The 16,181-nt window shown below is 44.7% G+C and overlaps 1 protein-coding gene across 23 annotated transcripts in view; it reads right to left on the bottom strand.

The window, feature by feature from the left end:
* Window positions 1-2,230: 2,230 nt before the first annotated feature.
* The window catches only part of HUWE1 (HECT, UBA and WWE domain containing E3 ubiquitin protein ligase 1), a 155,406-nt gene continuing 141,455 nt past the window's right edge, over window positions 2,231-16,181 (bottom strand). For 18 of the 23 annotated variants that reach the window (XM_088455520.1, XM_088455509.1, XM_088455507.1 and 15 more), the window contains 17 exons: window positions 15,497-16,016; window positions 15,039-15,145; window positions 12,196-12,352; window positions 11,969-12,101; window positions 11,654-11,886; window positions 10,660-10,787; window positions 10,155-10,236; window positions 9,884-10,042; window positions 9,561-9,806; window positions 9,205-9,322; window positions 7,707-7,847; window positions 7,177-7,464; window positions 6,709-6,814; window positions 5,051-5,168; window positions 4,652-4,833; window positions 3,929-4,119; window positions 2,231-3,602 (listed from right to left, as the gene is read on the bottom strand). In XM_088455520.1, the coding sequence (XP_088311646.1) occupies window positions 3,500-3,602; window positions 3,929-4,119; window positions 4,652-4,833; window positions 5,051-5,168; window positions 6,709-6,814; window positions 7,177-7,464; window positions 7,707-7,847; window positions 9,205-9,322; window positions 9,561-9,806; window positions 9,884-10,042; window positions 10,155-10,236; window positions 10,660-10,787; window positions 11,654-11,886; window positions 11,969-12,101; window positions 12,196-12,352; window positions 15,039-15,145; window positions 15,497-16,016 (3,012 nt within the window). In that variant the 3' untranslated portion in view covers window positions 2,231-3,499. The remainder of the gene's footprint in view (window positions 3,603-3,928; window positions 4,120-4,651; window positions 4,834-5,050; window positions 5,169-6,708; window positions 6,815-7,176; window positions 7,465-7,706; window positions 7,848-9,204; window positions 9,323-9,560; window positions 9,807-9,883; window positions 10,043-10,154; window positions 10,237-10,659; window positions 10,788-11,653; window positions 11,887-11,968; window positions 12,102-12,195; window positions 12,353-15,038; window positions 15,146-15,496; window positions 16,017-16,181) is intronic. The other 5 variants (XM_088455514.1, XM_088455527.1, XM_088455528.1 and 2 more) reach the window with 3 other exon arrangements.

The following is a 16,181-nucleotide window of genomic DNA, read 5'->3' as shown; positions in this document are numbered from 1 at the left end:
AAAGTGTCTTCAAGTGCATCAGCCCAGCTCTCTATAGCTTTAGCCACCCATACAATAGCCATGGTCGGACGGGCAACAGCCCGTAGGGTCCTTCAAAGAGGATACTGTAGGGATAGGCAACGTAGTGCTTTTAATTAAACAGGTAACATGCGAACGCACCGCAGGGGGGAGTCTCCCATTTTGAACAGTGAGCAACAGGAAATGGATAACAGGATGTCAGACGGTTTTGGGGCTGAAACCTCTTACCAGGCATCTGCCAGGCTGCCACCATGTTTTCAGCTAATTGATCCGATAGAGTTAATTCTGCTGAAGCCACTTTCCTTTGTTTAAACAGTGGGTGCTTTGATTTAGGGGCTGGCTCGTCATCTTCTATTAGTAAGATGGAACAGCTTGCACCAAGGCAGAAATATTAATTTTAGACTGACTCGACCTCCCCGAGGGGTGTCCGTGTTAGAGAGATCAGCATCTTCTGCCTCCTCAGATGACACTTCAGAATCTGAGAGCTGCGTTGGCTGTGAAGATAACACAGGACGCTTAGAAGGCTTACTGGGTAAGAGCTTTTCTCACCTTGCAACATAGTCTGAAAGGCTGTAGAGGTAGCCACCAGACTCTGTACTGAGATATAGAGATTAGGTTAACCCATGGAGGGGCACAGGAGGTATCTGTATTGCCTGAACCTGTTGTGGCAACCCCAGAGGGGAGATTACGGCCTGTTGTGGTAACCCCATAGGGGGAATTACAGTCAGTACCGCTAGGCGGTCTGCAATAGTAGCCAGCACCTGAGAAAAGGAAGCCCAGGGGGGCTCTTGTTCAGGAGCTGGGGGGGTCTGATGGGCCTGGTGGAGTATAACCCTTAACACATAACCCATCTTGTATCAAATCCTCCTCACTTAAGCCTGCAGCACATAATTTGCATGATAGCAGTATGGCTGCAGATGCTTGCTTGCGTGCTTCTCTTGCCTTTGCTAGACATAGCTGTAGAGTAGTATAGCAATATGGCACTGGGTATAATGCAACCACTGGGTATGAAGGATACAAGTAGGAATGCAATACACTGATCCTGTCTTAGGCAAGCTGCAGGAGCGCACCGCACAAATATGGCACTGTGCAGTAACCAAACTGTATGCGACAACCCTCACCATTACATTTATTGTAGAGATGTGAGGTACTGGGAAAAACCCTGAATACACCTGTATGTTAGGGCAAAGTCAGAAAAATATGGAAAGATATATACTGACAGTATAGAGAAATAAACACAGACAGGCAACGCTAGCACAAGTCACATACAATGCAGAAATACCATAGAACTGCAGAATGGCACTACAATCAACTACACAGATTCTGTGGTCAGTGACTCAACATCTGGTAGGCTAAAGCACTACATAACCTGACTCCAGGGAGAGGTATGTCAGGGACCGGACCCTGCGTTTCCCTGAGAGCTGTGGCTGAGCCTGGAGAAAATGGCCGCCAAAGACCTCTGAGGGGACGCGGTCGGAGAGCAGTTCAGGGAATCGAGACCTCAGGAGGAATGGCGCCCTGAGATGAGCGGCCGCTTTAATGGGGAAAGCTGACCTGCCCATGCTGATTTTTAACCACCAGGACGCTGGATTCCTGCTCCATCTGTACCCTGGTGGTCTAGTGGATCACTTTGGACAAAGCCTGTGTTCACTCTCAGCGCCTCCTGACTGTCCCCGGAGACTGGAGGCAAGCGATGACCCGCCTAACCTGTCCCCTTGCCTCCGGGCTGCAGTCTGGGTCCGTCCGCAGGGCCGGCTAGCGAGAATCCCGGGATGCCCGCCGAAATCCCCAGCCGAAGCTGGCGTTGTGGCGCTCGGAGGGGTGACGGAGCGGTAGCGCATACGTCCTGTGGACAGTCTGTTGCTGCGCGCTCAGCAGGAAACAAAAAAAATAAATCAAATCATAAAATAAAAGCTTTTTTGGCTGCCCAAGCAGCCCACTGCATAATGGTGACCTGACTCCAGCGGGGCACCGACTAAACTGAGGTGCCTCTGGCTCGGGGTATAGGGGGTTGAACCAGTACATCCTGAGAGCTGAAAGCTTTAACTGTGTGGTGCCCGGTCCTCAACCACCACCTACACCCCCAAGGTCTCCCTGTGGAGCCCTATGGACCCTGAAGAAGAAAGTGGAGGCTTACCACTTAATATACTCCTTAGTATCAATTTAATTAGAACACTCAGAGCTCTACATACTGACAAAGACAAATAACTGATTGGCTTTCAAACTAAACCTTTATTTAACCACTTTCATTCACTTCTCTTGAATGGTCTTGCTGACGGTGCATTATTTTGTGCACAGCATGTGAGGTGTGAGCTAGGAAAACCAGGCCGAAATAAAAACAAAATTCTGGCAAAATTACCAAAATATCCATTCAAACAACCCCCCTCCCCCCCAACCATGACAGCCATTTCTCTCCCAGTGTTTGAAAACTTGCAGCAAAACTCTTAAGTTGTTTTTCTTCATCTCTTCTTTTTATTTTGATTTTTGAGAGAAATTCAAAAAAAGAAAGAAAAAAAAAAACAGAACAAAAAAAAAAAAAAACATTCAAAAAAGAAAATCCTAGCAATCCAAACCTCAAAATCATGAAAGGGGGAAAAGAATAAATATTGGAGGAAAAAAAAAAAAAGATGAACCTTGGCTAGAGCATTTGATTTTCTTTTACACTTTACTGTTCCGTTGCAATATAATTGCCCCCTTGCATTTCATAATGCAAGTTTTCTGTTCTCTCTACGCCCTCACAAATACAGTAGATCTGTAACAGGAAAGGGTCTTTGCAAAGTCTACAGGCAGCCTAGTTTGCCCCACGGTATTTCCAACTCTTGTAGGCTGTGTCCTTTTGTTCCTGCTACTTACAACTGCTATCCAACTACCCCTTCCAAACTTTTCCAAATTTGTTCAACCACCACCAGTAAGATGGGCACGAAATAAAAAACTGTATTGATAGGGTATTCCATTCAGTGGTTTATTTACAGGTAAACACCTCAGTATTTTATTTGAAGCTGAAAAAAATAGCGTTGGAATAGTGGCTGTTTTCTTAACAAGAGTGCTCTAGTTTCCTCCTCTTCCATTGGTTCTTTTGCGTTTCCACATTTTTTATTATTTTTTTTTTTTTTTCTGTAACCATTTTCACCAGCTTCTCTACCCTGCGTTCAGAGGTTTTTCTTTAGAAGAGCTGAGTGCATCAACTCATCCGTAGGCAAAACTGAAGAAAAGCAAAAACAGAAAAAAAATATATATATTTATATACTATATAATTTTCCCCCCTGCTCCTCTCCGTTCTCTACATTCCTCAGAGCAGTGTTTTTCAAGTCTCAGCGCAGCCAGTTCGCCGTTGGAAGGGAACCGGAGACAGACGGCAGCTTTAGAAGGCAAGTCCCTCTTTTCTTGACGCCAGCAGGGTGAGAGAGATTGATGCATGGCTTGGTTTCGCTTTTTCTCTCTTTAATGTCCAGCAGTAGAAACCATACGCAGCGGGATAATCCTAGGCCAGGCCGAACCCCTCTGAGCACTCCTGAATGGCCAAAAGCAGCATGTGACGTAGCTTTTCATAGCTCTCGTAGGCTGGAAGGTCCAACTGGTTAAAACTGAAGAAATAAGGAATATTTAAAAGCTTTTCAATATGCAGTGCTGAAAAAAAATTACCATTGCTGATTTACTATATAGAATCTCGATGAAATACAGACTGGAAAAACCAACATATAGATGACATAGCATGGCCAAGAATGCCTCCAACAGATAATAAGCTAAACATGACTTAGTGTCATACATGATGGAAAGGCCTGCGTGAGAATTCAACTTTACTTGGTGTCTATCCTAGTTGCAGAGCCTTCATCTTCTCCATGGTGCTAGACTTTCCCCTCGCCTCCCCACAATGCATTATGGTAAGAAAGGATTGCACGGTGTTACTTACCACGTGTGGGCAGAAGGCAGCCTGTCTGTGGATCGGTCGTCTCTGTGTATCTGGAATTTTTGGATGCCGTTCATCCCCTCTAGAGCTGCAAAACCCTGCAGGGGGACCTTGGAAGTTCCAGTGACAAACTGAAGAAACTTAGCTCTGTCTGCCTGGTCGAAGGATCGTAGCGCCCTCCAGAACCACTGAATCTATGTCGGAAATGAAGCAGTGATATATTACATAAAACAGGACGACTACAACCAGCTGGCAGTAAAATAAACCCCGGACTGTATGCTCGTTACTGGATTTGGGAAATATGTTTCATTGCTTTAACATACTGGTAAATGTAACAATTTGTCTGTAGCAACACTCTTATACTATCTGTGCTGGTGACATCAGACACATTTACCTTACTAATAAGTTTTTTATATAAAACATATGTACTAGTCTTCTTCACTTGCCTCCAGTGAGTTAAAGCTATCCTGAACCAATATTTAGCCAATGGGTTCTCTGTGTGATGAGCGGACTTTACCTGCTCCATCAAGTTTGCTGCAGCTTCCACCTAACAGTGCTGTTTAGAGATATTACACTTCACTACATAAGATATTGAGAAAATAAATCGTTTACGGGGACTAAACACCAGACATAAATTTAATACACCCTTTAATCTACACAACATGAAACATTTGATCCGACACTGCTGGCTCGAGCGTCGCAACCACCATGCAACGGGGGCCTCACCTGTATGGAGTTCGACTGGTACTTGTGATACTCTGTATTGGATTTCAAGTCATCAATATCTATGGTGGGCAGACCAGAAATGAGCAACTCCAGTTCCTGCTCTGTGAAGATGGAGATGAGACGTTTGGGAATAATTTCATAGAAACCCTCCAAAAAGGCAGCCAACTGCTTCCGGATCGCACCTGAAAGCAGAAAAGGAAGGTGAATGCTACACACAAAACATTTGCTACCACCTGACATGTGTCACATCAGCTTTTCGCTGTTTGCCATAAAACAAATGTGCTTGGAGCACACACCTAATGTTGCTTGTGCAGACAGTGCAAGGGTTAATAGCATAGTTGTCTCACAGATACAGCAGCTTCAGCAGACAGTACGTGACATTTTCCAAGTGTTAGATACCTGTCATCTTCATCTGGCACACGAGGTGAACATATTCCTTCTTGTTATCTTCTGTAACCAGAATGTTTGCACCATTGGGCTTTAGGTCACGGACTTCACAGACACCAAATTCCTGAACCTGCAAAGGACGGTTGAAAACGTAATGTGCCCGAGATAGTTACATATTAGAAAACGGTTTGGAAGTATTTCACACAGCCATTAATTTTTATTTATTCACGGACTTTAATGCTAGAAAACGTGTGATAAAGGACAACAAAATAATTAAAATACAAAATCATTGTTCTAGTTAAATTCCCCCACAATAATCAGAACACTGAATAAATATTTTTACTATCTTAATATTTTCAATAAAGGAGATTGGAATTTAAATATCCTACAATAGTCATACAATAGTGAGCTTTAGGGGCTATTTATCAAAGTATGGAGAGAGAAATCACTCTCACCATTTTATTTCTCTCCAAGCTTTTATAAATACTCCCCCCCTAGTAATAACTAGAATTGTAGAGACAAAGCTTAGTAGTATTACTCTTGCATTTTCCATGAGACAAATTCTATTAATATCAATAGAACAGTACAATCTTGAAGTTTGATGTACAAATGACGCTTCTAGTCTACATTCCACTGCAGCAATGCTTAATAGTATTAACTCCCCACCCCATTACAGAATGCTCTCCTCTCCCATAGGTAGGACTGTATTACAATCATTTCATACAAAGAGTTGAGGATGCAGTGACATCACGCTCCCTGCTCCTACGTATGAGTAACCAATCTGCACAGCGCACTACTGCAGAGCAAGTCTGCAATCTAATCAGTCACTGTCTGCTCCCTCCTAACATGGCATCATGGGGGAAAGAGCACAGTGGGCATATGTAATTAAGTATAAACACTGCATTATCAATATAAAATACAGTTGCTTGAGACATTCAATATTTAACGGCGACTAATACTTGCTCTATACAGCAATAAAACAGACACTAAACTTGAAACAAGTTACTATATGGAAGTTACAAATAAAATGCAAAGTACTGTCAAATTTTAGGAACTGGTCATGCATCAAATGGTTGAGATGGGCTGGGGATGGGTTTCTCCTAGAACGATCAGATTTCAACTGGTCAAATACCAGGCTGGCAAAGCTGGATAGAATCAGCTAATCAGTGCTGAGGCCAAGTGCCAGGATCCCATCTGTGTCTGTTAGAGTATTGTCTGACATGCTGATGCTTTGGGGCAGAGGCAGATCATCCCGTCATCTCAATTGATGAACAAAAAGCAAAATCGATTGCACTGTTAAAGGGAAATGTACATTGGATTCTATATTGACATTTTCCAGGTCACCCAGCAGATGTACAGGTGTACTCATTACTCTCTGGCTCTACCTGCGAATCTTCTAAAATGTGTCAATTATGTAACTTGTGATTCTGCAAGGAAATCTGGAAAACATGCACTGTTTGGGGTCCTGAGGACAGAGGTCTATACTAATGATAGGACCCATACCACAGTGTTGTATTCATAACGCAACAAGTATAATAACCTCTTTACAAAGGTGCTGTGAACAAATTCAACAGCAGTACAATGCTGCTCGTCAGAGAAACATAAGGCAACATTTCACCAATGGGAGCATAATAGGTTTACATCAATAAAAAAACGTTCTAATGTTTTACCTCTGTGCTGAATGTCAAGTCGTATCCCAGTGTGGAGACATCGTTCTCGAGCAAGTAGACTAATCCCTGGTAGAAGTGATAATCCTCACTCTCCATGTCTGTGTATCTAAAGAGCACAAGTCATCATTGCTAAGTGTGAATGCTACATAGTGTCTCTGGTGAAGATCTTAGATCTTCTGTCAAGCGAGATTAGTCATCTCACGTGGAACAAAAAGAAATTAGCAAATAAAAAAACAAAAACAATTTGCTGGGTGTACGTTTCAAACACATGAAACCATATGCATTTGTCAAGTATTCTGAACATGATATGGTCACCTGAACACCGACTGTTTAGTATCAGACGTGGGCTTTAACGTCAATCCCTAATTGCTACTAAACTTCTAGTGATCAGAGTATTTGTAATTTTGTCTACGATCCCTGGACTGTTGGCCTACAGAGCTATCCGGGAATTGACCACACGGTACCTACCTGACCGATTTTCCCAAGATGTGTTTGTAGAAGGACCGTGTGAAGTAGCACTCCAATAGCCGGTTGTCGTACACTGCTTTAGCGACTATCCGACCAACGAACTTGAAGTAGCTGAGGTGATTTGGGTTGCAGTGAGAGGAAGGGTTGATTGTGTAGGTGACTCTGTCCCCAGGCGAAGTTCGGAACAGAGCGTACATGGGATTGAACATTTCCCTGGAGATGATCATGTACCATTCTCTAAGTAGTCCACCAGCATCCTGACCTTCTTCCCCCTCAAACACTATATACCTAGGAAAAGAAGAGACAACATAAAGACCCTCAGGTAATGGACCTTTAAACAAAAATTCTACACACTTCCTTAACTTAATAGAGCTTCTCATGCAATGCCAGTGACTTAGCATGTCATTCCCCGGAGAGGTGAGCAGGACAGTGCTACAACTGTCAACTTTATAGACAAAATCAAAACGAGTCACACAAGAAAACCTAGGAGATATCATATTCTAATATTCCACAACCACTGTGACACTCACAATCTGTTCTTCATTTCCTCTGGGGATTTCCGGTGTAGCTCCCTATAAGAGTCTTCAAACACATGGTCTCGTCTCACATGTACAGCCATGTCTTCCTTTCGCAGCCCTTCGTCCAGTCGCTCGAGCTCCTGGCGGAAATATCTGTATGTTGGAAAACAACATTATGTGGTGATTACATAATATAAAATATATCCATTTAAGCTCATTTAATTTTCTGGGTAATACAGTGGCTTATGTATCCAGCAGTGAAGAGCGTGAAGAAGTGGACCAGTGGAGAAGTTGCCCATAGTTGTAATGACGTTGTAATAAAGTTCAAATCTCAAAAAAGCGATTGAAGGACTGTAAGAAAGTCCCATATGCATCAATTACTGCAAAAACAGCTACAGTAAAAAAGTGCCACCGTCTTCTGCAAGACGAGAGACAGACTTAACCTATACCTTTAAAGAACTCAAAACTTTTGACAAACCCTTCTCTTCCAATTCTTACGATAATCCATGTCTGAAAACAGTGATTTTGGAACCATGCTCAAGGCTAGAAAACCTGTCAGTAAAACCTTTATGCTTAAGAATAATGACTATTAACAGCCACACTGTTAGGCCAGTTCCACTAATCCTTTATTGTAAAACAGTCCCAGACTTGACAGATCCTGCAATGATGAGTTTGCTGCCAATCTGAGAATGTCCTTGTAAAAGACGACCTTTTTGGACAGTCTGGTGCCACTAAAATCACCTTAACACCTTCACTTTATCCTCTTGAAAATGCGCGGAAGCATAGATATTGGAGGGAAGAGGTTAAAAAAAAAAAAAAAACAGATGAAATTTCCATTCGGATCCATTATTCTTGAGCAGGATAGCTCCAACCTGTGGGTCCACTGAAATGCAATCATATCGACATGTGATTGGTCACACTCCTCCGCAATCTGCTGAAACACTTCCGTATGTGGGAACCAGTTCTCGCCCTACACCTTGAAGAAGTCTACAACCCAGTTCTTCCCCGCTAGGATGACCATCGCCGAAATCGCTGGGACATTTTGATTCAAAATGTAACTTGGATACTACTTTAGGTTTGTGTGGCCATTCTGTGGAGGCAGACTTCCGCAACAGAAGCTCCGCAAACAGCTTCTGGCATCAGGAGCAGTGTTGATGCCACTAAACATCTCCGTGATTAAAGTGCTGAACAAGTAATATAAAATGAAAAATAAAAACAGACACCCTAATCGATGCTGTCATAGGCAATCTAGTGCAAACACAAGTTACTTTGGTGGGCACTTAAGAAAAAAGGATCTCTGCGGAGAAGAGATATAGAAGGGGAATAAATTCAATCTTTGAGAAGAATTTTAATTAAATCCCATGGTGAGTGTCCCCATAGGATACAAGAGAAACAAGCTTTACTAAGTGAAGGACATTAAGTCTGTATGGTGTAAGTGAAACTGGGAAGATGCAAAGAAAAGATAAAAAACGGACATTCTTTGACAAAATGCTTTTTGGATGATACTTACTTGCGTTTGACATCAAAGTCCAAAACTCTGATATAATCCACAAGAACTGCAAAGGGTCCATCAGCCAAGTGAGTAGTGGACTGCCTGAGTATCTGATTTAACACAGTGCGGTGTGTCTCTATAAAACATAGGTGGTCATTAGAAAAACAGCTCCAAAGAGTTTCAAACAGATACTGCTAAATACTTATGAAGGACACAATGAAGGTAGGTGTGCAACTACAACTAAATAATATCTGAAAAGTAAATAGCTTGTTTATCTGCATGTCCACCATTAAAAGCATACATATACCTAAGAGGATCGGATTTGCAAGGTCAAGGTTTAGGATTTCCATGACTAAAGCCCATTAAATATTTACCTGCAAAGCGTAGGAACTTCTGTGTGTCGGGAGGCAGGCTAGATGAGATGTGCATAGATGAGGGCTCCCTTGAAAAGAAGGGATCTAAGGAAGAAGGTGTGGCAGGGGTGAGGGGTGCAGGAGATAAGGGCGGGGGCTCATCTTTTATATGAGCCAGCTGGCTCTCCCGTGTGTCCCGTACAGGAGGCTTGCTTTCTCTTTCCGTTGCATGGACCAGGAAAAAGGCTTCGACGGCAGGCTGGAGAACTACAGAAACACAGAGAGGTAAATCTACGCACAAAACAACAAAAGTACGTCAGAACTAGGTCGAGAAACGTTGCTACCTAGCACAGCATGCTGGTCATGAGACTCCTCCAGCTCTTTCAAACATTCTCCCAACATGTCCCACAATTCATCCAGACTCAGTTGTTCACTCAGCAGTGGCAACTCCGGCAGCCTCTCCTCCTCTTTCTTTTCAGCAGCAGCCTGAGAAACTTCAGAACCTAGAAATCACAAAAAGAGGTCTCCGTTCTACAGCTGAAAGAACTCCCCAATAACACGGCCGATAACATTTAAACACTATAATCCAAGCCCACTCGTTTACTGAACACTGACCAACTGGCTGAGTGTCCTGGGTGGCAGGGGACGGCTGGTCAACATCCATTGGAGACTCCTCTCTGCGCGTAGAACCCTCCGCCTGAGTAAGATACACAGACGAGTTAGATGGGTGACTAACACAGCCGGGGATAACGCATGGATGTGTAGAGATGAGACGGGTTGTGATGAGAAGAGAGATAGGTGACACATAAAGCCGCACAGTATGAGGCCATGCATTCCACACAAAGCACACTTATTGTTTGCAGAAGCTAGGATCTTCCCTTCAACTGCTGAACCAGGGAAACGCATGCAGAAGGCAGTGTCAGATGAGAAGATACACCGCAACCATGAAGCACAAATAGACACGATAGACATACAAGCAAGTCGGAAAGGGAAGGGGGAGGATTAAGGGGTGTAAAGGCAACCAATGAAATCTAAAAAGTCAAAAAAAAAAAAAAAAAAAAAAAAAAGGGAGGAACAAACTAAGGATATATGTTCTGCCAGCGCCAGTCATCATGCTAACCGTTGCAGTTTGCAGCTGTCTCCGCGCCCTTTGACCCTCACGTACCATTTGTATAATGGCATCAGCCTCAGCCTCCAGCTGCTGCACAGCTGCCTGGATGCTGCTAGCCGAGGCCAGACTGGCAGCCCCTGCAAGAAGATGACAGCAGTAAGGAAATGTTGTCCCACACCATGCGCTTCAGAACTACAAAAACTAACAGAAATTCAACCATGGACATATAAGCTTTCCCCCACAGAGACTGAGCCTCCCTAGGCGTTAAAATATATCTCACACATGCTCAGTCTGTGGTAATTTAATTTCAATCAGCTGGAGAACTACATTCTGCAGTGTTCTTCCCACGTCCTTTTTGATGGATTCTCCAACTGGCATTTTTATTACATGCACCCTGCGCTGGCCCGACTTGAAGAATGGCTGGCACTGCGGGTAGCAGAGGTGCTCACTGCACGGAGCCATCGCCGCCGCTTGCCCTCCAACATCCTAAAAGCCCAGACCTGGACTCGTTCTTCACTGCCCAGGGGGCACTGGGGAAACACCGGCATCCCCATGACTGAAGTCAGCTCCTGGCTGGTGCATGAGGTGCCAGGGGACGCAGTGGAGCATGGCTCGGTCAGTGTGCTGCTCAGTTCCGGCTCTAGCGAGGATGGAAGCAGCAGCAGCACAGGCACCTCCAGTAACAATGCAGGCCCCAGCCAGCCACCTGCAGCAAGGAGCATCAGACTGCAGTCTAGCCATCCTACCTCTCCACAGCCACACATTGGCACAGGGGAGGATATGCGGTGGGCTGCTGCCTGTCTCCCGTGATAAGGTTTTGTGTGTTCCACAGACACATTGTGGGCCCTGGCCAAAAAAGGTTAATAATATGAACTCCAGGGATGACGAAATAGAATATAATGTGCAGCAATCAAAAGAATGAGACTGCTGCTATAAATTCTTAATTCCATGGTTTACAGTTTTGAAATTCTGACGTTAAAATATCCATCAACCAATTTCCCACCTAGTCTGCTGGTCTGCTTGGCTTTCTTGTTGGCTCTTCGGGTGTCATCTCTAAGCTGGATGATAACTTGTAGTACTCGCAGGAAGAATTTTTGTGTTGAGGTCTTTGATGTCAGCATTGACATTGATGGTAACTGGAGTTCTCTGCCTCCTAGCGGTCGCTTTTGAGAGGCCACGATAACCACATTCTCTGCAATGTCAAACCTAGATCGCAGAGACGGGGTGGGGAGAGACCTACAATTTAGATTGAATTATGTCCTATACTTCAAACAAAGCCATTTGTGCACAATAAAGTGATACAGGACATCACGCTCACCTGCTCTGCATTTTCCCCTTTGCCTTGGTGTTGTGAGGCTGTTCCTCTGGCATGCCATCGGGAGAGAGTGCCTCGCATTGGGCACGTCTCTGCTGGTCAAGATTATACTCTCGCAATTCTGCTAAAAGGGTACCTGGAAGGAAGACAGAAAATCAAAACCGTTCCTTCAGAATGCTACAAGTGACATATACGTGTACAATTTTTCTTGTTAGATACTCTTTGCTTACCTATCTGTTTACACAAAGTGTAGCCCAAATGGTGGGCCCCGCTCAGCAGCAATTTTAATACAGTGTCCCGCGTCCCAGTGTCACCTCTGGATAGCTGTAGTAACACATTAGCTGCATCCTCTAATCCTTCTTCTGAACATGAATGAGATGTCAAAACCTTGAATGGAGGAAAAAAGGATAGTTCTGGTAAAAGCTACCCTTGTTAACGCTCTCTTTCTTCGAAGTTCATATGATTCACATGTAGGGGTGTAGGTGGTGGATAGGAAGACCGGACACCAAACAGTTAAGCTTTCCAATCCCAGAATGCTCCGGTCCTTCCCCCTATAGCCCGCCCCTGAGCCTGAGGCAATCGGTTTGTCAACAATCCCAAGGCAGGAGAGGAGAGAAGGAAGACTGGTACACCGAAGAATCGCACTCACAATGGAGAAGGAAACCGGTGACCAAGAAACGTAACCCACAGAAGCCAGGAAGGGTAAGTTTTACCATAACTCTTTCTTCTTCAGGGTCCATAGGGCTCCACCATGTAGACAATGGGGATGTCCCAAAGCAGTAGTTCAAGGGCGGGGACGCTCCTGAGCTGAGAGGAGAACCCGTCGCCCGAAGGAAGCATCCTGAGAGGCAAAAAGTATCAAAGGCATAGAACCTAAGAAAAGGTGTGGACAGAAGACCATGTAGCCGCCTTGCATAGTTGTTTGGCAGGCTGCCCAGAGGGACTCGCAGAGCGAGTAGAATGAGCATATACTATAGCCAGCACAGGAAGGCTCGCCTGCGTGTAAGCCTGTGAGATAGTCATGTGAAGCCATCTGGCCAGAGTCTGTTTGTTAGCTGGCCAGCCCTTCTTGTGAAATCCATATAGGACAAAGAGGGAATCTGTTTTCCTAATGGAACTTGTACGGTCCACATAGATCCTTAGAGCACAGACCACATTCAAGGAGGCCTCACCCTCCGAGAGGTCTGGTGATTGGAAGGCCGGGACCACAATTTCCTCAATGTGGAAACGAGAAACAATCTTGGGAATAAATCCAGGACGAGTTTGAAGAAAAGCCCTGTCCTGATGAAAGATCAGAAATGGGGAGCGACAGGAGAACACCCCTAAATCGGAGACCTTACAGGCAGACTCAATAGCCAGAAGAAAGTCTTTGCAGTAAGCCATTTGACATCCACTGAATCCAGGGGTTCAAACAGATGGCCCTGAAGTGCTTGGAGAACCACTGACAAATCCCACGGAGCCACTGGAGGGACAAAGGGAGGTGGAATACAGAGGACACCCTGAAGGAAGGTATGAACATCCGGCAGTGGAGCAATTCTGCCCTGGAACCAGATTGAGAGAGCAGACACGTGCACCTTCAAAAAGGCTAGGTGGAGTCAGAGAACCAATCCAGCTTCCGTCTACAATCAACTACTCAGACCGCAGGGGCTGGTAGGCTATAGCGCAACATAACCTGGCTCCTAGGAGAGGTATGTAAGGGGACAGGACCCAACGTTCTCAGACAGCTGTGGCTGCTGCATAGAGAAAATGGCCGCCGGAGACCTCTGAGGAGACAGGGGAGGAGGAGGATCAGCTATGGGCAGCAAGACCTCATGGAATGGCACTCTGAGCTGGGGGAGGGGCCGCATTAACAGAGAGCTGACCTTTCCTGGCTGACTTAACCACCGGTTCCCTGGTCTCTAGCAGCAGTATATATGCCCTGGTGGTCTAGTGGAGTCCAAGATGGACCGGCATCCACGTCAGCACCTCCGGTGTGTCCCCCGAGACCGAAGGTAATAATGCCAAAACGTGGGTTACCGCGAGTGGTAACCTGCCTTACCTGTCCCCTGGAGTCCCGGCTGCAGTCTGGGGTTCACCCGCGGGGCCCACTAGCAAGGTCCCCGTGAAGCCTGCCAAGAGTACCAAGCCGAGGGCTGGAGTCGTGCACCGTGGAGGGGTGATCAGACGTCCAGAGGACAGTCAGGTGCTGCTCGCCCGTCAGTAGTAAAAAGAAAAGAAAAGAAATAATAAAATAAAAGCTTGGGCTGCTTAAAGCAGCCCCCTGTTCTAATAGTGATGCGGCTCCTGCCGGACACCAAGCAAAACTGACTGCCTCAGGCTCTGGGGCGGGGTACGGGGTATAGGTGGTGAAGGAACGGAGCATTCTAGAATTGCAAAAGCTTAACTGTTTGGTGTCCGTTCTTCCTATCCACCACCTACACCCCATTGTCTCCCTGTGGAGCCCTAAAGACCCTGAAGAAAACAAAAATTAGAAAAGATAATTAGTACTTGGTGACAAAGAAACGGCCAACTCCTTTCTACTCACAGGAAACGTGACGAAGGCTGGTGCATCAAAGAACAGCGGGTATGCAGGACTGGCATTCACCCATACTGACAGTTGGTATCCAACTTACAATGGATAATACTGGTTTAGAAAGCATTTTAGTTGAGATGCCGCAGCAAAAGCAAAACCAAATTGAAAAAGTGTGTTTGCCAAAATGTGGTTTTGGTAAAGCCAATGTCAAATGGTGTAAATATAGGATGGAACATATAGCACTGTGGGAGAGATGGATCAGATGAGCGGAGAAGTGGACAAGTAGAGAAGTTGTCCATTAGCAACAAGCTAGCTTCTAGCAAGCATTTATCAAGTACAATCCATAAAATGGACGCTAGATGAATTGTTGCTATGGGCAATGCCTCCACTTGTTCACTCTTTAGGTGGTTTCATACATTTCCCATAATACTTTTAGTTATAACTTTCCAACCTGATATTTTCTTTTTTTATTAAATCGTAGCATGAAAAGCAAACAGACAACACTGATCTTTCATTATCTTCCCTTCCAAACAGAGAAGAAAACATGTCTGCCATACTCACCTCAACAGAAAGCTGCAGCTGTTTTTCTGTGAGCCCTGAAGCCGCCATCTTGTCAGGTGCACCGGTCTCGTTTGATTTTGCTGTAGACTTAATACTTTTCATCACTGCTTCAGAAAAGAACAACATTTTGAGATATCAGCTCTAATGCAGACTGTTGTGTTTATTGTAGGTCTGGGACAACCACTATAATTAGGAGCACCACACACAAAAACCCCACCAATCAGAAACATTTACCTCATCATGCCTATACTTTCAATGGATTCTCCATTTTTATTCGTTTTTAAATTAAGAAATCGATGAATGTCCCAAGTGCTGCCCCTGACATTCCCCTCCTCAATATAAACTCTGCTATATTAGAGCTACTTGGTTGTTGACTTTTCTTTAAAGAATTTGGAAAACTTTTGAAATGGTTTCCAGATAACCCTACGTGTACAAAAAAGATAACAAGCAATACTCACTTGATACCACGCTTGTGTTGGCAATGGTCGGTACAGTTACAGCAGGAACAGGCAGAGGTACTGGGGCTGTCGCAGGCGTAGGGGCAGGTGCAGGAGCAATGGCATTGCTCTGATTAGCCAAAGCATCTGGCAATTTGTTATCGGGCAAGGCAATGGATATAAGGGAGAGGAGTCGAAGCAGTTTCTCTGTAAGCAGTGAGCTCCGTCGGATGACGGGATGAGATAACATGTTCATGAGCTGCCCCAATGGAGAGGCTTCCAGGCTACATTGCAAACTTTCAGCTTCTCCTCCAGAGCTCACAGGCACAGATTTTATAGAGGTTTTTCCTTTCCGACTCACATTCATGTTGTCTAACTTTACTAACAAGTCCCAGAAGTCTGTGGAGATATTGCTTGCTCCACTGTTGCTGGATGGAGTAAGACAAGGACTACAAGTCAGTTTTATACTCCTCTCCTTATTTTCACTGTTGTCTACATTGCACTCTTTGGTCCTCTGCTGCGTGAAATGGCTAGGGAACACCTATGAAAAGGAGAGAAGGATAAAGTCAAAGAGCAAGAATTTACAAACTTATATAATATCTGCCCAACCCATTCACTGAGCCTTCGTACAAACAAAAATGTGAACTGGAACTTAAAAAAAAAAAAGGATTTTTTACTGAGTCAGTCTAGATGTAGCGGCTCAGTA

Source organism: Taudactylus pleione, unplaced genomic scaffold, assembly GCF_031769625.1.
Source record: "Taudactylus pleione unplaced genomic scaffold, aTauple2 ptg000656l, whole genome shotgun sequence".
Classification (NCBI taxonomy): domain Eukaryota; kingdom Metazoa; phylum Chordata; class Amphibia; order Anura; family Myobatrachidae; genus Taudactylus; species Taudactylus pleione.
The sequence above is the reverse complement of the archived record's forward strand: the minus strand, read 5'-3'. Positions and strand labels throughout refer to the sequence as shown.